This window comes from Pristis pectinata, chromosome 5 (genome assembly GCF_009764475.1).
Source record: "Pristis pectinata isolate sPriPec2 chromosome 5, sPriPec2.1.pri, whole genome shotgun sequence".
NCBI lineage: Eukaryota > Metazoa > Chordata > Chondrichthyes > Rhinopristiformes > Pristidae > Pristis > Pristis pectinata.
The window spans coordinates 44,108,045-44,130,174 of NC_067409.1; the positions used below are offsets into that span (position 1 = coordinate 44,108,045).

The 22,130-nt window shown below is 38.8% G+C and overlaps 1 protein-coding gene across 1 annotated transcript in view; it reads left to right on the top strand.

Annotated features, from left to right (window-relative positions):
• The window catches only part of ankrd28b (ankyrin repeat domain 28b), a 122,954-nt gene that overhangs the window by 77,556 nt on the left and 23,268 nt on the right, over positions 1-22,130 (top strand). Inside the window, exons 16-19 of the mRNA XM_052015873.1 lie at positions 16,013-16,124; positions 18,402-18,428; positions 20,185-20,259; positions 20,771-20,972. Of these exons, the coding sequence (XP_051871833.1) occupies positions 16,013-16,124; positions 18,402-18,428; positions 20,185-20,259; positions 20,771-20,972 (416 nt within the window). The remainder of the gene's footprint in view (positions 1-16,012; positions 16,125-18,401; positions 18,429-20,184; positions 20,260-20,770; positions 20,973-22,130) is intronic.

Consider the following 22,130-nt stretch of genomic DNA (forward strand, 5'->3'; position numbering starts at 1 on the left):
CATTTTGCTGCATGTCCTTCAGGCTGTTTGAAGTACAGTGATAGCAAAAATGTCCTCATTTATGATCTTCATTTCCTTTGTCAGTTCTGTAAAGGTTGGTTACTTCATGGAGGTAATTGGTTACTTTTCCTCTTTGGAACCACCATTCCTTCATTTCTTTTTACCAGCTTTGTGATAGAGCCACCCACTTGCCCTTTTTCACAGAGTCATACAGCAGGGAAACAGCCTTCGGCTCAACTGGTCCACGCCGAGCAAGGTGCCCAACCAAGCTGGCCCCATTTGCCAGCGTTTGGTCCATATCTTCTAATCCTTTCCCATCCATGTATCTGTAAAACTGTCTTTTAAAAGTTGTTATTGTACCTGTCTCAACCACTTCTTCTGGCAGCTCATTCCACATGTATACCACCCATTGTGTAAAGAAAGTTTCCCCTCAAGTTCCTATTAAAACTTTCACCTCTCACCATAAACCTACGCCCTCTAGTTCTTGATTCCCCAATCCTGGGAAAAAGACTTGAATGCATTCACCTTATCTAAGCCCCTCATGATTTTATGCACCTCTATAAAATCACTTCTCAGTCTCCTACACTCCGAAGAATAAAGTCCTAGCCTGTCCAACTCTCCCTCGAGTCCTGGCAACATCCTTGTAAACATTTTCTGCACTCTTTCCAGTTTAATAACATCCTTCCTACAGCAGGGTGATCAAAACTGAACTCAACACTCCAAGTGAGGCCTCACCAGCATCTCGAATAACCTCACCATGACCTCCCAACTTTTATACCCAATGCCCTGACTGATGAAGGCTAGCGTGTCAAAAGCCTTTTTCACTACCCTGTCTACCTGTGACTGCACTTTCAGGGAACCACGTACTTGAACTCTAAGGTCCCTCTGTTCTATAACATATCCCAAGACCGTGTGAAAGTCCTACCATGATTTGTCTTTCCAAAATGCAACACCTTGCACTTACCTGAATTAAACTCCATTTACCATTCCTCATCTCACTTACTCAGCTGATCAAGGTCCCCCTGTAATTTTTGAGAAACTTCTTCACTGTCCACTATATCACCTATTTTAGTGACATCTGCAAACTTACTAACCATGCCTTGTACATTCTTATTCAAAATTGTTGATATGGATGACGAACAACAATGGGCCCAGCATTAACACCTGAGGCACATCACTAGTCATCGGCCTCCAGACCAAAAAAACAACTTCACCTTCACCCTCTGCATCCTACCATTCAAGCCAATTCTGTATCCAGTTAGCCAGCTCTCCCTGGATTCCATGCAATCTAACCTTCCAGAGCTGCCTATCATGTGGAACCTTATCAAAGGCCTTACTGAACCCTTCTACCACCCTACCTTCATTGAGCTTCTTGGTCACTCTTTGTAAGATATGATCTCCCACACACAGTGCCATGCTGACTAACCCTAATCAACCCCTGTCCTTCCAGATGCATGTATATGTTAACCTTCAGAATCCTCTCCAGTAACTTACCTACCACAGATGTTAGACTTGCTATTTTTTTTTTCTGTGAATGTTTTATCAGAAGTATTTACCCATTACTTCAAAATGCTCTATCCACCATGGTTTTCAAGTACTGATAATGCCTTTAAAAAAAATTCTAATCTCTAATGAAACAGAAAATGCTGGAAATGCATTGTGGTCAGGCAGTATCTGTGGAGAGAGAAAGTGTTAACACTTCAAATCAATAACATTTCTTCTTATCATTGACCTGAAATGTTTCTCAATCCATAGGTGCTGCCCGGTCTGCTGCATATTTCTATCATTTTTGTTTTTTATTTCCTACTTCCACCATCTGTGGCTTTTCGCTTTTTTCCTAATGGTTTCTTTTGGTGATTATCTTCTATTCTCTCTAGTTTCTGATTAATGGAAATCGTTTTTAGTTTTACCTTGTCAAAGTACCTCATCATATTAAATCAGGGTGACTTAAACTGAGCACAATAATCCAATTATCCTAAACAAAGATTTGTGTAGATTTAGCATTACCCCTTTGTTCTTTTACTAGGTGCCTTGGTAACACTAACCTTTTCCTGATGTCTTGGAGGTTTGTGTATTAGAACTAAATTATCCTTACCTGACATTTTTAAAGTTTTTGCCATTTAGTGTATGTTTACTTTTGATCTACCCAAAATGCATCACCTCATTTTTTCTGAATTAAATTTTAATTTTAATTTCCCAGACATCAATTGGCATCTCTATACAGCGAGGGGTTTAGATGGGGTGGAGTTTGTTAGGTGTGTTCAGGAAGGATTCTTGACACAATATGTAGGTAAGCTGTAGAGGCTGTGCTTGATTTGGTATTGGGAAATGAACCTGGTCAGGTGTCAGTGGGAGAGCATTTTGGAGATAGTGATCGTAATTCTATCTCCTTTACAATAGCATTAGAGAGAGATAGGAACAGACAAGTTAGAAAAGCGTTTAATTGGAGTAAGGGGAATTATGAGGCTCTCAGGCGGGAAATTGGAAGCTTAAATTGGGAACAATGTTCTCAGGGAAAAGTACGGAAGAAATATGGCAAATATTCGGGATATTTGTGTGGAGTTCTGCATAGGCATGTTCCAATGAGACAGGGGAGTCATGATAGGGTACAGGGATCGTGGTGTACAAAGGCTATAATAAATCTAGTCAAAAGGAAAAGAAAAGCTTACAAAAGGTTCAGAGAGCTAGGTAATGTTAGAGATCTGGAAGAGTATAAGGCTAACAGGAAGGAGCTTAAGAAGGAAATAAGGAGAGCCAAAAGGGGACATGAGAAGGCCTTGGCGGGCAGGATTAAGGACAACCCCAAGACATTCTACAAATATGTGAAGAGCAAGAGGATAAGATGTGGAAAAAATAGGGCCTATCAAGTGCAACAGTGGGAAAATGTGTATGGATCTGGAAGAAATAGCGGAAGTACTTAATGAATACTTTACATCAGTATTCACTACAGAAAAAGATCTGGGTGATTGTAGTGAGGACTTGCAGCAGGCTGAAAAGCTTGAGCATGTAGATATTAAGAAAGAGGATGTGCTGGAGCTTTTGGAAAGCATCAAGTTGGATAAGTCGCTGGGACAGGATGAGATGTACCCCAGGCTGCTGTGGGAGGCGAGGGAGGAGATTGTGGAGCCTCTGACAATGATTTTTGCATCATCACTGGAGACGTGAGAGGTTCCAGAAGATTGGAGGGTTGTGGATGTTGTTCCCTTATTCAGGAAAGGGAATAGAGATAGCCCAGGAAATTAAAGACCAGTGAGTCTTACTTCAGTGGTTGGTAAGCTGATGGAGAAGATCCTGAGAGGCAGGATTTATGAACATTTGGAGAGGTATAATATGATTAGGAATAGTCACCATGGCTTTGTCAAGGGCAGGTCCTGCTTTACGAGCCTGATATAGTTTTTTGAGGATCTGACTAAACACATCGATGAAGGGAGAGCAGTAGATGTAGTGTATATGGATTTCAGCAAGGCATTTGATAAGGTACCCCATGCAAGGCTTATTGAGAAAGTAAGGAGGCATGGGATCCAAGGGGACATTGCATTGTGGATCCAGAACTGGCTGGCCCACAGAAGGCAAAGAGTGGTTGTTGAAGGGTCGTATTCTGCATGGACGTCGGTGACCAGTGGTGTACCTCGGATCTGTTCTGGGACCCTTACTCTTTGTGATTTTTATAAATGACCTGGAGAGATGGGTTAGTAAGTTTGCGGATGACACAAAGGTTGGAGGTGTTGTGGATAGTATAGAGGGCTGTCAGAGGTTACAGCAGGACATAGATAGGATGCAAAGCTGGGCTGAGAAGTGGCAGATGGAGTTCAACCCAGATGAATGTGAAGTGGTTCATTTTGGTAGGTCAAATATGATGGCAGAGTATAGTATTAATGGTAGGACTCTTGGCAGTGTGAAGAATCAGAGGGATCTTGGGGTCCGAGTCCATAGGACACTCAAAGCAGCTGCATAGGTTGACTCTGTAGTTAAGAAGGCATATGGTGTATTGTCCTTCATCAATCGTGGAGTTGAATTTAGGAGCCGAGAGGTATTGTTGCAGCTGTATAGGACCCTGGTCAGACCCCACTTGGAGTACTGTGCTCAGTTCTGGTCGCCTCACCACAGAAAGGATGTGGAAGCCATAGAAAGGGTGCAGAGGAGATTTATAAGGAGCATGCCTTATGAAAGCAGATTGGGGGAACTCGGCCTTTTCTCCTTGGAGTGACGGAGGATGAAGGGGGACCTGATAGAGGTGTATAAGATGGTGAGAGGCGTTGATTGGGTAGATAGTCATTTTCCCCAGGGCTGAAGTGGTTGCCACAAGAGGACACAGGTTTAAGGTGCTGGGGAGTAGGTATAAATGATATGTCAGGTGTAAGTTTTTTTTACTCAGAGTGGTGTGTGCGTGGAATGGGCTACTGGCAACGGTGGTGGAGGTGGATACGATAGGGTCTTTTAAGAGACTTTTGGATAGGTACATGCAGCTGAGAAAAATAGAAGACTATGGGTAAGCCTAGTAATTTCTAAGGTAGGGACACGTTCGGCACAGCTTTGTGGGCCGAAGGGCCTGAATTGTGCTGTAGGTTTTCTGTTACTCTGACCCTTCTCAAATTTAAAATGTTGTTTGTAACTTATAAATGATTTGGATGTGAATGTACAAGGTGTGGTTAGTTAGTTTGCAGATGATATTAAAGTAGGTGGTGTTGTAGATAGTGTAGAAGGTTATGAAAAATTACAGGGGATCTTGATAAGCTAGGTATGTGGGCTGAGGATTGGCAAATGGCTTTCAATCCAGATAAATGTGAGGTATTGCATTTTGGAAGATCAAACCAGGGTAGGATTTGTACAGTGAATGGTAGGGCCCTGTGGAGAGTCATGGAACAGAGGGACCTAGGGGTGCAAGTGCATAGTTCACTGAAAGTGGCATCACAGGTAGATAGGGTGGTGAAGAAGGCATTTGACACATTGGCCTTCATCAGTCAGGGCGTTGAGTACAGGAGCTGGGAAGTTATGTTGCAGTTACCCTTTTATAGTAAAGATGTTATTAAACTAGAAAGAGTGCAGAAAGGATTTACCAGGGTGTTGCCTGGACTTGGGGGCCCAAGTTACAAGGAGAGGTGGTGTAGACTAGGACTTTATTCCCTGGAATATAGGAGATTGAGGGTTGACCTGATAGACGTGTATAAGATCATGAGGGGCATAGACAGGGTGAAACACATAGTCCTTTTCCCTGGGAGGGGGTGCAAAAAACAAGAGGGCATAGGTTTTAAGATCAGAGGGAAGAGATTTAAAAAGGACATCAGGGGCAGCTTCTTCATTCAAAGGGTGGTGCGTATTTAGAATGAGCTGCCAGAAATGGTGGTTGAGGTGGACACACTAGCAATATTTAAAAGCCATCTAGATAAGTACATAGAAGTACTGTGGGCCAAATATATGCAGATAGGACTAGCTCACAGGGCAACACAGTTAGCATGGATGAGTTGAGCTGAAGGGCCTGTTTAATAAGCACGTTCTGTTTTTTGAGTGTTTTGCAGATTCAATTGCGGCCTTTATACAATTCTAAAACTTCAAGCAGGGAACCTTGGAGGACACCACATTTAAGTTAAAATTTTCTTTTACATCAAACATCCACTGTTCACTTTTTCTTTACTTATCCATGGTGCAACCTTCTGTTTTAATAACAGTAATTTTAATTTTATGGAAAAGTTTCCCAAGTGATAACTTGTCATGCCTGTGGAAGATCCATGTGTACTATCTTTATATTTCCTTGATCATTACACGGCTTTTCGCGGGGAGGGTGGGCGGGCAGGGAGTATCCTTTCTGTCAGACTGAATTGCCTTTTAATAATTTGTGTTAACATCCCTGAATTTAATGTGCCTTTCTCTAGGCTTGTCATTTTGCATAGCATTTTGGCCTCCAGAAGCTTCATCTCTGATAGGCTAAACTTATCCCTAGAACAGAAGCGATAATTGACAGTTTCCTGGAACAATAATATTATAAATTATTTATTATTTAAATATGCCATCTGCATTGTGTAAATGCATGGAAAATGCATCTTTATTGCACTTGTTAACGTCATTGAACCTGACTAAAATATTGTTTGGTCACTTGCATTTAATTATTAACTTGTAAGTTTATTATGTGAAGCATAATTTTCAGGTTTTCTTGTGGATACAAGCAGGGCATGACTTCCTTACGTTTTTAAGCTTCCCAATGTTTTCTGTTCAGTAATGTGCTTTGGTATTTAAATAAAATGCATATCTTATCAAGTCTTTGACAAAATACAGCAGCTTTTCTTTTTCTGGTTTAGTACATTAGAGTACTTATACTATTGCATCATGGAATGAAAGGACACAAGTGATTCTGAAGTTAATTTGTCATCCACCAATTGTTCGTTAACAAGTCAAATATAGAATGCCAGCTCTCTGCATATCAATGTACAATCTGACAAATGTACCTAAAGTGAAATAGATTTATTTATAATTGCTAGATTATAGGACTAGATTATTTTTCCAAATGAATGTTGACTAAGTCAAACATATTATTAATGCATTAAAGTATTAAATGTTTATTCTGTGTCATTTTCAGAAGGTAGCAGAAATCATGAGCATCACAGCTTTGTGTTAGTTTACAAGCGGGTTTATTGCCTGTATCAAAACAATCTAATCTCTCAACATTGTCTTAGATTTTGTAAACAGCACATTTACTTTCCACCCACATTCTTAATGTGGAATTTAAAGTATTTTATTCCCACCCCCCAGCTCTCCATCTGCTGACTAAAGCAGAAATCCACTAGTATTTACATCTTGGGGAAATATGCATTTCACCACTTTAACATCTGCAGTGAGGCAGAAAAAATACAAAATATTTTAAAAATTAAAACAACCAGTGAATAAATGCACAATAACTATCTTTGACATCATGCCTATGAAATTCACTAATTCTGATACAAAGAGTACTCCTGTTCACCCTGATCAGCACCAGCCAGAGAATACACAATTCACTCCATTACTTTCCACCCACCATGCAGATCTTCCAGGAATTAAAGAAGTTGTTTTAATCGTCATTTCCTTATTGGGCTTGAATTCTTATAAAAGTATTGGGGCTTGGTTTTCTGTGTTTTGAAACATGGCCAGTCATACACTAGGTTAATAAACATGAAACTTGCCAGTAGATGAAGGAAAGATGTAGACAATATAATTTTTATTATGCTCACACAATCTTTTCTGTTTTTGAGCTTCCTTTCTCTCATTTTAAAGAAGTTCTTATATGCTTCTCAGATTTTCATTTATGTATGCAGGCCTTTTTCTCCTTAACCAAAAACATTTCAAAAATTATCATATGTACTAATCATACCTCCATTAACACAAAATGGTGAATTGAGTATTTCCATTTTAGCTACTGTTGAAAGTGATAGGATGAATTCTTTTTATTGTAAATCAGTTTCAGTTTATAATGTTATTTGATTATAAGAATAGAAGAAACAGATGAAGGTGTATGCAACAGAACCTTACTCTGCGTTTCCATAAAATCATGGCTAATGTTTAACCCCCTGCATTGTCTTATACTAACCCCATTCGTTGATTCCCCTCATATTTAGAAATCTATCGATCTCTGCCTTAAATATATTTAGTGACTCGGCCTTGGGTAGAAAGGAAACATGAACCCCTTTATCTGTTTTGTCAATTTTGTATGTGCAGATGAGATTACTGCACTTCAGTTTAGAAATATCTAAACCCTTTTTAAATTACCATGAATGATATTTGGGATGCATATGCTTGATTTTTTTCATGAGGCATGTTATATTTGCCTTTTTGTTAGTTTCCTGTAGATTATTAAATGGTTTGATTAGGCTTGCTGTCACTTAATATCTCCTTTGTGTGTAAAAACTCTATACTGGTGCATTCTGGAATTAGTACTTCTGCAAATATTCACACCAATCTATGGTAGCCCTTGCCTTTTCTCTGCCTCAGCGTTCAAAGTGCAACCTAGAAAAGTTGACTACAAATTTACTTTAAATTGTCCTCCAATACCAAATAGAATTTTGAATTATTTCATATTGTATGACATAGACTTAATCCATAATTTTCAATGACTTCCCAAATGTACAGTGGCATGCAAAAGTTTAGGCACCCCGGTCAAAATTTCTGTTACTGTAAATAGCTGTGAATAAAAGATGACCTGATTTCCAAAGGCATAAAGTTTTAAAGATGACACATTTCTTTCATATTTTAAGCAAGATTACTTTTTTATTTCCATCTTTTACAGTTTTGAAATAACAAAAAAGGAAAAGGGCCCAAAGCAAAAGTTTGGGCACCCTGCATGGTCAGTACTTAGTAACACCCCCTTTGGCAAGTATCACAGCTTGTAAACACTTTCTGTAGCCAGCTAAGAGTCTTTCAATTCTTGTTTGGGGGATTTTTTGCCCATTCTTCCTTGCAAAAGGCTTCTAGTTCTGAGAGATTCTTGGGCCATCTTGCATGCACTGCTCTTTTGAGGTCTATGCACAGATTTTTGATGATGTTTAGGTCGGGGGACTGTGAGGGCCATGGCAAAACCTTCAGCTTGTGCCTCTTGAGGTAGTCCATTGTGGATTTTGAGGTGTGTTTGGGATAGTTATCCTGTTGTAGAAGCCATCCACTTTTCATCTTCAGCTTTTTTACAGACGGTGTGATGTTTGCTTTCAGAATTTGCTGGTATTTAATTGAATTCATTCTTCTCTCTACCAGTGAAATGTTCCCCGTGCCACTGGCTGCAACACAAGCCCAAAGCATGATCGATCCATCCCCATGCTTAACAGTTGGAAAGGTGTTCTTTTCATGAAATTCTGCACCCTTTTTTCTCCAAACATACCTTTGCTCACTGTGGCCATAAAGTTCTATTTTAACTTCATCGGTCCACAGGACTTGTTTCCAAAATGCATCAGGCTTGTTTAGATGTTCCTTTGCAAACCTCTGATGCTGAATTTTGTGGTGAGGACACAGGAAAATTTGGAGAAAAAAGGGTGCAGAATTTCATGAAAAGAACTCCTTTCCAACTGTTAAGCACAGGGGTGGATTGATCATGCTTTGGGCTTGTGTTGCAGCCAGTGGCATGGGGAACATTTCACCGGTAGAGGGAAGAATGAATTCAATTAAATACCAGCAAATTCTGCAAGCAAACACCACACCGTCTGTAAAAAAAAAAAAGCTGAAGATGAAAAGAGGATGGCTTCTACAACAGGATAACTATCCTAAACGCACCTCAAAAATCCACAATGGACTACCTCAAGAGGCACAAGCTGAAGGTTTTGCCATGGCCCTCACAGTCCCCTGACCTAAAATCATCAAAAATCTGTGGATAGACCTCAAAAGAGCAGTGCATGCAAGATGGCCCAAGAATCTCTCAGAACTAGAAGCCTTTTGCAAGGAAGAATGGGCAAAAATCCCCCAAACAAGAATTGAAAGACTCTTAGCTGGCTACAGAAAGCATTTATAGCTGTGATACTTGCCGAAGGGGATGTTACTAAGTACTGACCATGCAGGGTGCCCAAACTTTGCTTCGGGCCTTTTTCCTTTATTGTCATTTTGAAACTGTAAAAGATGGAAATAAAAAAGTAATCTTGCTTAAAATATGAAAGAAATGTGTCATCTTTAACGTTATGCCTTTTGGAAATCAGGTCATCTTTTACTTGCTCAGCTATTCACAGTAACAGAAATTTTGACCGGGGTGCCCAAACTTTTGCATGCCACTGTAAATGTATAAAGTAACACACATTGCTCAGTAATATTTAAGAGAATTTTTGTGGTTTTTAAGTTATGTGTTCCACTCTATTTCACATGTGGAAAAGCAGATGATTACCTCCTTTGGTGGGGTTGGGGGAGGGATGTTGCACTTTGAACATTACTGTGGCATAGAAGATCATCCAAAGATTAAAGGCAATATTAGAAAAAATATTGTGCATAATCTTCTTTCAAGAAAACAAGGTTTTAATACTAGAGAACAAAATGACTTTCACTTTTATTACTTGTCAGTGTCAAGCACTTCCGAGTAACAATGATGTGTGGCGAGCAGCAGATTTAAATTAAGCTTTCTGAAATTCTGCTGCAGCTCAAACCTCAAAGTTTTCCAAGTATTTGAAGGGAAAATGAAATTACATCTGAGGTAGCTTTCATTTTTACTATCACCCTTTGGATTTTTGATGCAGCTCAATATTTAGCTTTAGACAGAAAATGCTGGAAATACTCAGCAGGTCAGGAAGAGAAAAAGAACTAACCTTTCAAGTTGAAGCCCCTTCTCCTTCCATAGATGTGGCCTAACCTGCTGAGTATTTCTGGCATTTTCTGCTGTTTTTATTTCAGATTTACAGTATCTGCAGTTTTTTGATTTTTCAAATATTTAATTTTGTTCCTAGATTTTTTTTATGTAAGTATTAAATTAATTATCCCTAACAGATAACTTAATCAAAGTTAATGGGTTACTGACAGCAATTCCTACAAGCTTTTTTTTGCTGTGATCTCCCCTACATTTTGTGTTCTGGGTTTTGAGGTGCACTGCATTATCCCATATTAGAAATTTCCAGCTGTTACTGACAAACACTTTGTGTGAGGAAAAAGGTACTTCTGTTTTATTCTGCTTACCTTGAGCTAGTTGAGCTTAATGAGTTCAATCTCCATCTCTGGAGCAAATAGATAACTGGTGTAATGCTGAATTTAAGATTATGGCCCCATCCTGTGGAGGCTAAAAGGAATTGCAAATGGTAGGTCAGAGGATTTGATGTTTTACACTCACACACCATCGTGACTTGGAAATATTTTGCCATTTCTATTATCGTCATTGGGACAATACGTTGCAAATTCCTACCTAATAGTAGTGTTGGGAATGTTTTCTCTGTACAATAGTTCAGTTTCTCATTCACCATCACCTACTTGAGGGAATCCAAGATGGATAATGAATGTTGGCCTTTCCAGCAATGCCTCCATGCTATGATTAAATTTTAAAAAACAAATTTTGCAAAGCAAGCCTGGTTTAGCATTTTCATTCAACAAGATTAGATGAGGGATAATAATTGCAAATGTTGTCACTAGCAAAACTATAAAGAGTATTTTCAGCATGCAAAGGGAATGAAATTATTGAATGGCAAAGCTCACATCAAGGGTAATGTCACGTGGTCAATTGAATGACACAGTCACTAATCACTCCTTCAGACTAAGCAGTATGTGAGCTGCATAGCATTTGTCACTGATTATAGACTGGGTTGAACAAATAAAGAGGCAATGCAAAGTGAAAGTGGCCTAATTTCTGTTATCCATTCACTCCATTTGTTCTCCCGTAGACTTGGATCACTCTCTTGATGATGAATGGCATTTGCATTCACTGTTGTTCATCGCCGAGCAGATGATCCCACTCTACGGGAGGAGGTGTGGTGCAGGTATAAAAAGAGAGGGGTAAAGAACATTCAGATCTAACAGAGCAGGTTGAATGATCCATCTTTCCATATGGATCTTCTCCCTTTTGATACAAACCTCTTCTCACTGTTTTCTACATTCTTTCCCACCTTCCCCCTCCCCCACCTCAGGCCATGTTATCTCTTTCTGTCCTTCCCAACAATCTCTTCCTCCTTGCAGCCCTCAAACTCTCTGTAGGCACATACAGATTATTAATGATTCCATTGTATCTCTTCCAACAAAAAGTTTGACTTGTGATATGATGTACAGGATATGTTTAGTGTCTGTCAGCTGCAAATTGGTTCTCTAGAGGATTAGAATTGTGACCCTGTCACTGGATCTGCTTTCATGTTGGTGGCAGCCCCTGCTGCTCTGAGGGGACAGATCTTTTCAAAAGATGTCTGTGGGTAAGAACTTTAAAAACTTCAAACGAAAAAGAAATGTATCAAACTGCATCTTTAACGGTAAGTAATGGGAGTCATTCAAACAAAATTATATCCCCTAACCTTTCTCTTGCTATTAAGATTCAATAATTTAAAAGTTGGATTATTATTTACTTAAGTTCATTCTTTTTCATGAGGTAGGAGCAGGAGGCTCTTTGTCCCTGTTTTGCCTTTCAGTAAGATAATCTGGATCTGATCATGGCCACACCTCAATATTTCTGGTAATACCTTCCTCCCCTGTGGTCTTAAAATTTTGTCTCAACTTTGAATATTTTTATGACTGTCTCCTCAGCTACCTGGGGTTAAGAATTCCAGATTCACAACTCTCTGGGAGAAGAAATTCCTCCTTTGGCTTAAATGGGTATATACCCCTTTTCCTAAAATTGTCCCCTGTTTCCTCATGAGTGGAAACATCCCTTCGGTCTCTAACTTACCAAGACCACTTAGAATCTCTTGCATTTTAAAAGGATCATCTCTCATTCTTCTAGGCTCCAATGAATAGATGCACAACTTGCTCAACCTTTCCTCATATGGCAGCCCCTTCATCCCAAAGAGTAACGGCTCACAATATTGCCAAAAAGAGCAGTAAGCCTGAGGAGTGGGAAAATTTCAGAGGACTAAAGCATTGATAAGGAATGGGAAAGTAAAATAAGTGAGTAATCTGGAGAGAAACATAAGACTGTAAAAGCCTTTTTAGAAACATAAGAAGAAAATTTTAGCAAAAGTTAAAGGTCAATCTCTGACACACTCACTTAAAATAAGTAGAGAAATTAAACACACAATTTGTGTCTGTCATGGAAAACCTTCTGGAAATGGTGGAGAATAGCAGGTTAAGTGAATGTAGAACTGAAAGAAGTGAGCATAAGTTTGCAGGGGAAAAAATTGTTTTGGAACTGAAAGCTGATAGTCCCAAGACCTTAAAACTTCAAAAACAAGAGGTAGGAAAAGCGGCCCTTCTCTTTGCTTCATTTAGCATCTTACACCTGCTCTACCATCCAATAAGATCCTCTCTGTAATCCATACTGCCACCCAGTTTAATGTCGTCAACAGACTTATTTTTCTCATCCAAATCATTGATATAGATTGTGAACAGCTGAGGCCCCATCTCTGATTCTTGTGGCACCCCATTAGTCATTGCTGCCATGTCTGAAAATGGCCTATTGATTGCTGGTCTCTGTACATTTACCAATCCTCAGTCCATTCCGGTATTTTGTCTCCAGTCTCATGTGTTTTAATTCTGTTTAATGATAACTTGTGCAGTGCCATGTTGAAGGCCTTATGAAAGTCCAAATATGGTTACAAAAGAACTTAGATCACCTGGGAAAGTGGGCAAGGGAATGATAGATGGAATTTGACTCAGACAAAATGTCAGGTGGTGCACATTGGGAATTTAACTTGGCAAACATACATAGTGAATGGCTGGGCCCTGGGGAGTGCTGTTGAACAGAGAAACCTTGGGATGCAAGTAAATTGTTCCCTGAAAGTGGGAACACGGCCAAGTGGGTGGTGAGGAAGATGTATGGCATGGTTGCCTTCATCGGCCGAGGCATTGAGTATAAGAGTTGAGTTGGAACATCACTCTACAATTGAACAAAACATTGATTGGGTCACACTTCAAGTATTGTGTGCAGTTCTGGTCACCACAATATAGGAAGGACGTGATTAATATAGAGAGGGTGCAGAGAAGTTTAACGAGCATGTTACTTGGATTGGAGGGTTTGAGTTGTAAGGAGAGATCAGATAGGTGAAGTCTGTTTTCTCTGGAGTGAAAGAAGCTAAGAGGTGATGTGACAGTGGTAATATAAAATTGTGAGAGGCATAGATGGGGTAGATAGCCAGAGTCTGTTTCCCGTGGTATGGGTATCTAAAATTAGAGGGCATAGGTTTAAGGTGAACTGGAGGGGGTTTAAAGGAGATCTGAGGGGTAAATTTTTCACACCAAGAGTAGTTGGTATCTGCAGTGAGCTGCCAGAGGAGGTGGTGGAGACAGGAACAGTAACAACATTTAAGAGGCCTATCGACAGGTATTTGATGAGCAAGGGGTAGAGGGACATGGAATTAATGCAGGCATCCAGTATTAGTATAAATGGGTACGATGATCAGCATAAATGCAGTGGGCTACGGGGTCAGTTTCTATGCTTTACAGCTCTATGATAGTGCATTTGCTGGTTTTCCCCTTGTCTATTCTCCTGGTTACGACCTCAAAACAAAAACTCTAATAAATTTGTTGAACATGATTTCCCTTTCATAAGGCCGTGCTGACTCTTCCCAGTCCTGTCATTATTTTCTAAATGCACTGCTACCTCTCCCTTAATGATAGGTTCTGGCATTTTCCCTGCTACTGATGGCAGGCTAACTGGATTGTAATTTTTTTCCTTTCTCTTGCTCTTTTAAAAGGCAGCATATGTAATCCAACTGTTTAAATTCTGTAAGAGAGCAGATGATCTTCTGGAAGAGATGCAAATAGAAGAAGACAAATAAAAATAAGATTTGGAAGTCCATATACTGTAACAATTGCATTTCTCTCATTGACCATTTCTGTCACTTCATCAAAAAAAATCTATTATTAGACATGATTTGCCTTTTAAAAATCCATGTTGACTTTCTCTATCCAGTCCAGTAAAGATTAACAACCTGAAACTCTCTTTCCGTAGATGCTTCTTGACCTTGAGTATTTCCAGCATTTTTGTATTTCAAATGTCCAGCATCTGCAGTGTTTTGCTTCTTCAGTTTATATTTCATAGTTCCTGCATTGTTGTTCTCTCTTTCTTTTCTGTTTTCATTTGGCTCCTTCTTTACGTCTCCTCCAATAAAGAACATCTGCAATTTACAGACTTTCACCACCTTCCCTCAGCTTGCATCATCATTCCTTGTGTCATTCAATCTCTCTTGGCCTATCACAGGCATTCCCTTTGTTTTCGCCACACTTCTTCTCTGCAGCTTAAAATACATTTGATTTCCAATTTTTCTTGATTCTGCTGTAAAGTCCATGACATGAAATTTTAACTCAATATCAACTTGTCGGGCTTTAGAGAGTTCAATAAAGGAAGCTGTATTTGCCTTGCTAATGCTCACTGCTCCTCTCTCGGAGGCTTAAACTCTGGCACTGCTTGGTTGCATGTACTTTAAGTGGTAGATTTTCAAACTGATATGTGTGGGACTACTGGGGAGGAGACCTACTTAACCTTGTTCTTACCAATCTACCATGCACAGATACAACTGTACATGATGGTATTTATAGGAGTGGCAATTGCACAGTCCTTGTGGACATATGGATCTTCCAACTGAGAGTATTCTCAATCATATTCTTTGATTCTGTAGCAGTGCAAAATTAGGATCAATTCAGATCAATTCAGGATCAATTACTTATAACTAATAGTAATTTGAGATTGCTAATTATCACTTCTAAAGTCAGAAAGGTACTCATTGAACAATCAATGTAGTAACATGTCTTTGAAAAGGCATTCTGGATTGAGGGAAGGATGTTTGAGTGCATGTGTTTCTGTCCAGTATGGCACAAGGTGTTGTTCAGTAAAAAAAAATTGCATCTCAACTGCAGCAGTTTTTCACAATAATCAAGTGTAGTTAAAAATTTTGCCAGCAATGGTTGTCAGAATGGTTACGTAGGCTTTCTATACAATTCAGAAAAATAACTGCTATCACTTTCTTCTTGCATTTAAATTTGTCAAAGTTGAGTTTATTGTTGTATGCACAAGTAATGTATGCACAGGTGCAATGAAAAACTTACTTGCAGCAGCTTCACAGGCACATAGCATCATATAAGCAGCATGCATAACAAAATCATAAGTAAAACAAGTTTTACAAGAAAGAACACAAAGCAAGGAAGAATGTCTATTTTAGTGCAAAGTGATCAAAGTGGTCGTAATTTTGCTAATCTGCAGTGATTAGGGTTGTGTTGGTTGGTTTAAGAACCAAATTTAAAATCTGATGGAAGGTCATCAGTCTGAAACATTGCCTGTTTCTCTCTAGAGATATTGTCTGAGTATTTTCAGCATTTTCTTTTTTTTTTTGGATCTGATTTCCAGCATCTGCAATATTTTTGCTTTTTAACCTTGTGTTTGTACATTTTCAAGTTTGGTATTCATTCAAAGTTATTTCAAATTGCTGCTCAATTCAGACAGCTTGTTAACTACCTGCAGGTGCCTGGAATACCTTCTTCGAAATGATGCCAATCCTGGAATTCGAGATAAACAGGGCTATAATGCAGTGCATTATGCCGCTGCCTATGGACATCGTTTATGTCTTGAACTCGTAAGTATATTTAATTTTATTCTTTGTGTCTTGTTAAATGCTTTCAATAGATATATTAGAAGTAACAATGACAATTTTGGAAGTCCAGTTATTAGGTTAGGCTCTTTAGAATCACAAATTACAGCACAGGTGAGGCTCTTCAGCTGAGAGTTAATAAGGACTGTTTCTCTCTACCTATCCTATAGAGACCCTTTCATGGTTTTAAGTACCTCTGTCAGATCCTCCTTTGACCTTCTCTGTTTGAACAAATCAGCTCTAGCTTCTCTAGTCTATTTACATAACCAAAATCGCTAATCTCTGGAATCAATCTAGAAAATCTCTTGCGCAACCTTTAAAGCATTCAAGGATTTTTTTCAACATACATTTCCAATTTGGACTTTGGTTTAAAGATTTGTCTAGTAATATGTTACTGCAGAGGGTAAAGGTCATTCCAGATTGTGCTTTCGAATCTCCGATTGTGCATGAAGCCATAGCCTTGTTATTCAATAATGGGAGAGACCAGGTGGTGGCCACATTCATAGTAAGGATTGTGATCAAATGATCTGGAGCTCAGGCAACTTATTTGTCATTTATTTATTTTAAATCTCTTGTTAATACTTGACGAGCTAACAGACTGGTCGTGTTTTCAAACAATTACATTGGACCAGATTTTGCAGTAGAATTGACAGTTAAATTATCAGAAGCTTGTGATTTCTATATTAACAGCATATGGAAAGTTGTGTCCTAGTGAATAGAACATAGAACAGTACAGCACAGGAACAGGGTCTACAGCCCACCATGTCTGCACCAACCATGATGTCAATCTAAATTCCATCTGCCGGCACATGGTTTGTACCCCTCTATTCACTGACTGCCCATGTGTCTGTCTAAATGCCTCTTAAATGCTGCTACCATATCTGCTTCCACCACCTTCCCTGGCAGCATGTTCCAGGTACTTACCACTCTCTATGTAAAAACAAACTTTCCCTCTCTCACCATAAACTTATGCCCTCTAGTATTTGACACTTCCACCCTGGAGAAAAATACTCTATCTACCCTATCTATGCACCTCATAATTTTATGTTCTTTTATCAGATCACCTCTCAGCCTTTGATGCTCTAGAGAAAATGATCCAAGTTTGTCCAACATCTGCTTATAGCTAGTACACTCCAATCCAGGCCACATCCTGGTGAACCTCTTCTGTACCCCGCTGGCAACCAGAACTGCACACAATACTCCAAATGTGGCTTAACCAATGTTTTAGACAGCTGCGACATAAGTTGTACAACTCTTATATTCAGTACCCTGACTGATGAAGGCAAGCCTGCCATATGCCTTCTTTAGCACCCTATTTGTGTTGCCATTTTCAGGGAGCTATTCACTTGCACCCCAAGATCCCTCTGTGCATCAGTGCTCCTAAGGGTCCTGTTGTGTGCTATACACTATCCTCTTGCATTTCACTTCCCAAAATACATTATCTTACAATTGTCTGGATTAAACTGCATCTCCCATTTCACTGCCCGTATTTCCAGCTGATTTATATCCCACTGTATCCTGTGACAACATTCTTCATTATCTATAACTCCACCAAATTTTCATATCCTTTGTAAACTTGCGAATCAGACCTCCTACATTTTCAAACAAACCATATTACAACCAACAGAGGTTCCAGCACTGATCCTTGCTGAACATCACTGGTCACAGACCTCCAGTCAGAAAAACACCCCTCCAGCACTACCTTCAGTCTACTATGATCAAGCCAATTCTGTATCCAGCTTACCAACTCGCAATGGATCCCATGTCACATATGCGTGAACTGGTGACAGAAATCCTGAAAGTTCTGCAGAAATTCCTTTTTGCAATTTTGCAGCTTTCTCCGCCGTATGCCAGGAAAATCATTTGAATTTATCAGATTTTTAAGGTAAAACTTTTAAAATGTTAAATTTTCATTGTAGAGTACCCTGAAAAGCCTGCTGCTTATTGGTATGGTACAAGTACTTTAAATGAAAATCAAAAAAAAACTGCAAATGCTGGAAACCTAAAATAAAAATATTTCCAGCATTTTGTTTTTATTATAAGTATTTTTGATTTTGTATTAACCCATAAATATTGTTTAGCAAGTTATGTGGCCCTAAAAACTGTTTGTATGCATCTGTATTGTAATTTCTGCACAGTTTTTAAAGTATGAGGAATTTTAAGATAAGAAAATGGGTTATACCATGGTTTGGAGGTGGGGTTTTATAGTGTGATATTTGAGCTATGCAATTATACATTTGATTTCTTTTTGAATTTTTCCAGATTGCAAATGAAACTCCTCTAGATGTGGTATGTTATTCATTTTATACCTTATTTTCTTATCAATATCAGTATAGCTTTTAAACGTGACCATGTAAAATTAGATGTACAGGTCTCTTCTGGTTAGCGAACATTCACTAAACATATCTTTGCTATAACAAAAGGTTTTACTTAATTTGTCACTTAACAAAGGTTTTGTTGGACAAAATGAAGGGTAGGAAATACATTTGGAGCCTGACTTTCAAGCAAGTCCACATAGTTTTTTTTATTCCCCAGGGAAGGAGAACTAAAAATTAGAGGGCATAGGCTTAAGGTGAAGGGTAAAAGATTTAAAAGGGACCTGAGGGGCAACTTCACACAGAGGGTGGTCCATATGTAGAATGAGCTGCCAGAGAAAATGGTTGAGGCAAGTACAATAACAATATTTAAAAGACATTTGGATAAGTACAAGGGGTTTCGAGGGCAAACACTGACAAATGGGACTAACTTGGTGGGCACCATGGTGGATGTGGACGATTTGGGCTGAAGGGCCCATTTCCATCCTGTATTACTCTGAATCCATGAAGACCAGTAACAGTTAACAATTCCTTTTGATCAGGTGAATGGGATGGAGTCTGTGAAATGAAGTTATTTAAAATGGTCAGGAGAAAAATTTGTGTTCTGCCTTCTGCCAACTGCTATGGATAGTGAGAAAAGTTTGAAGCTACTCACTTTCCTCCCTGTAAGGCTTCAGTAAATCAAAAGCAAATTGCTCTTTTTTTGACAAACTGAAACATGCAGAGAAATTGTTATATCCATGAAAGGGTTGACCGTTGCATGTCATTGCAGCCTTAAGAAGTATCTACATTTGTTTTGTTGTCCATGGGAAGTCTGTTTCCCTATCCCTTGTGGATAATACAGCTGAGTATATACAGTAGATACCAAGGACCAGAGAAGGGCAACCTTGCTGCCTTGAAGCTTGAAGGAGGTTTTTCATACCTCAGATGAATGTGTCTGAGAATATACAAAAGAGCCCTGACTTGGTGAACTCTTGTTTAGGAGACTAGACACCTTCCTCAGTGATTTGTCTCGGCTTGTTTGGAAAATTTTGTGCTGTCAGGTTTTATGCAGGTTTGTGTGCTTCTTGAAGCATTTAGTCAATATTTCAGAAGCTCCAACACCCCCTCTTGTTCTTTCAAGACTTATCATAAAAATCTCACTTTTCCTGGATCATGAAATTCTGGGAAATGTGACATTGACTAAGATCTATTAACCACATGCTTCACCCTTTATTCTCTTCATTATTACATCTCTACCCTTAGTGACTGACACATTTCCAAAGGTAACGTTTTGCTGGAACCAATGAAGATTTATTTCCAATGGCCAATTATGTCAGTAGTCAATTATATGTTTCTTTCAATAGGTACTCACTTTAATGGTCTCTGTGAACAGCAATGTATTTCAGAACAACTATCAATTGAGTGGATAGCAATCTTTACTGATAAAGCTGCATTGCCTGGCATTTCTGTTGCTATTTATTGATAGTGTCAAAATAATCTCTCTCTCTGCCTCTTGACATTAAGGATTGTTCTTTATATTGAAAACGACTGGTATATTTAGAACAAGGTACCCAAAGTGTAAATTGTATTGTAATGAAAATTCGTAAATTGAGCATTCATAAATCAAGGGATATCTGTATTAGCTTTGCATTGATGTTTTCCTGTCTGAAATTAAATATGTGGTACTAGAGCTTGTGTCAGCTGTATTAATGCTATGATTTTCTAAAGTATCTTATCTATTTTGTTAGTTGATGGAAACTTCGGGTACAGACATGCTAAATGATTCTGATAACAGAGCACCTATCAGTCCATTACATTTGGCTGTAAGTAGAAAATATTTATGAATGTATGTGGACCATATATAAATACTCTGAATTAACTCATCTCTTGACTGCTGATGCTCTAGTCACAAATCTAATATGCTGCAGATAATCTAAGTTTATAATATTACTTTCAGAATGCATCTTCACACCTTGTGAGCAATGATTGCTTTTAGACACCCTGGATTTTTATTATATTGGATGTGGAAAATGCTGTGATTGTGAATATTATTTGCTATTTTAAAGCAATTGTAAAACCACTTTTCATAGGTAAATTAAAATAGATTTGCTACTGAGTGGAAACATAGAACGTTAATAAGCTATTTTATTATTTGAAGAGACTTCACTGTTAACGACTGCAAAACACTAATGCAGTTGTAGGTATTTTTAATCATTGCTTTGTTACATAATGTTTTTAGGTCCAGGTTTGATAGCGAAAACCTTTTCATTAGTAGATTTTTAAAATCTGTTTAAAATGTATGCTTTTCTAAAAAGACGATTATACGGTTTACAGGCTTATCATGGTCACCACCAAGCTTTAGAGGTACTGGTACAGTCCCTCTTAGATTTGGATGTGAGAAATAATAATGGACGCACGCCACTGGACCTAGCAGCTTTCAAAGGACATGTGGAGTGTGTGGATGTATTGATCAATCAGGGAGCATCCATTCTTGTGAAAGATTTTGTGACAAAAAGAACTCCAATTCATGCTGCAGGTTTGTAGAATATTTAATAATAGATTGATTTCACTCCTTTAAAATACATGTTCTGGATTTCAAATAATAAAATGTCAATGTAGAATCTACATTTGAGGCATAGTGTTGCAAGTTCTTAATAAGTAGGACAGGAAAGAGTGGTTTATTTTATATGAGATGTATTTCATCTAGATCTGGTGCAGTCATGCTCCCAAGAAAGTGAGTCAAAATGGAATGGGGGATGCTTTTCACTAGTTTAGGAGGAAAAAAAAAGTCTAAGAAATTTCTTTTCAATCCTCAGAGGTAAGAGATCAAGAAAGAACAAATGAATCTTATGTTATTATTCCAGCTAACTCTCAACTTACTTTCGGAGAGCTAAATAATTGGATACACAATTGGCTTGATGGTAGGAAGCAGAAGGTGATGGTGGAAGTTTGATTTTTTTTGGGCTGGAGTCCCATGACTGGTGATGTCTCAGGGATCAGTGTTCGGCTCATTGCTATTTGTGATCTATATCAACGATTTGCAGGAGAATGAACGAGGCATGGTCAGTAAGTTTGCAGATGACAGTAAAACAGGTGGTGTTGTAAACAGTGAAGATGGTTATCAGGAATTACAGAGAGATCTTGATCAGCTGGGAAGGTGGGCTGAGGAATGGCAAATAGAGTTTAATTCAGATATGTGTGAGGTTTGTATTTTGGGAAGACAAATCATGGTAGGACTTTCAAAGTGAATGATGGGGAATGTTGTAGAACAGAGGGACCCAGAAATAGAAGTACCTGGTTCCCCGAAAGTGGCATTGCAGGTAGACACAGTAGTGAAGAAGGCCTTCATCAGTCAGCACATTGAGTATAGAAGTTGGGATGTTAAGTTGCATTTGTACAAGATGCTGATGAGGCTGCTTTGGGAATATTGTGTTCAGTTTTAATCACCCTACTTTAGAAAAGATGCCATTAAGCTGGAAAAAGTGCAGAAAAGATTTACAAGGATGTTGCCAGGATTCAGACTGAGTTATAGAGAGAGGTTGAGCAGGCTAGGACGTTATTCAATGGAGAATGAGGGGTGGTCTTATAGAGGTGTCTAAAATCATGCGGGGCATAGACAGGGTGAATGCACACAGTCTTTCTCCCAGGGTTGGGAATCAGGAACTAGAGGGCATAAGTTTAAGGTGAAAGGGGA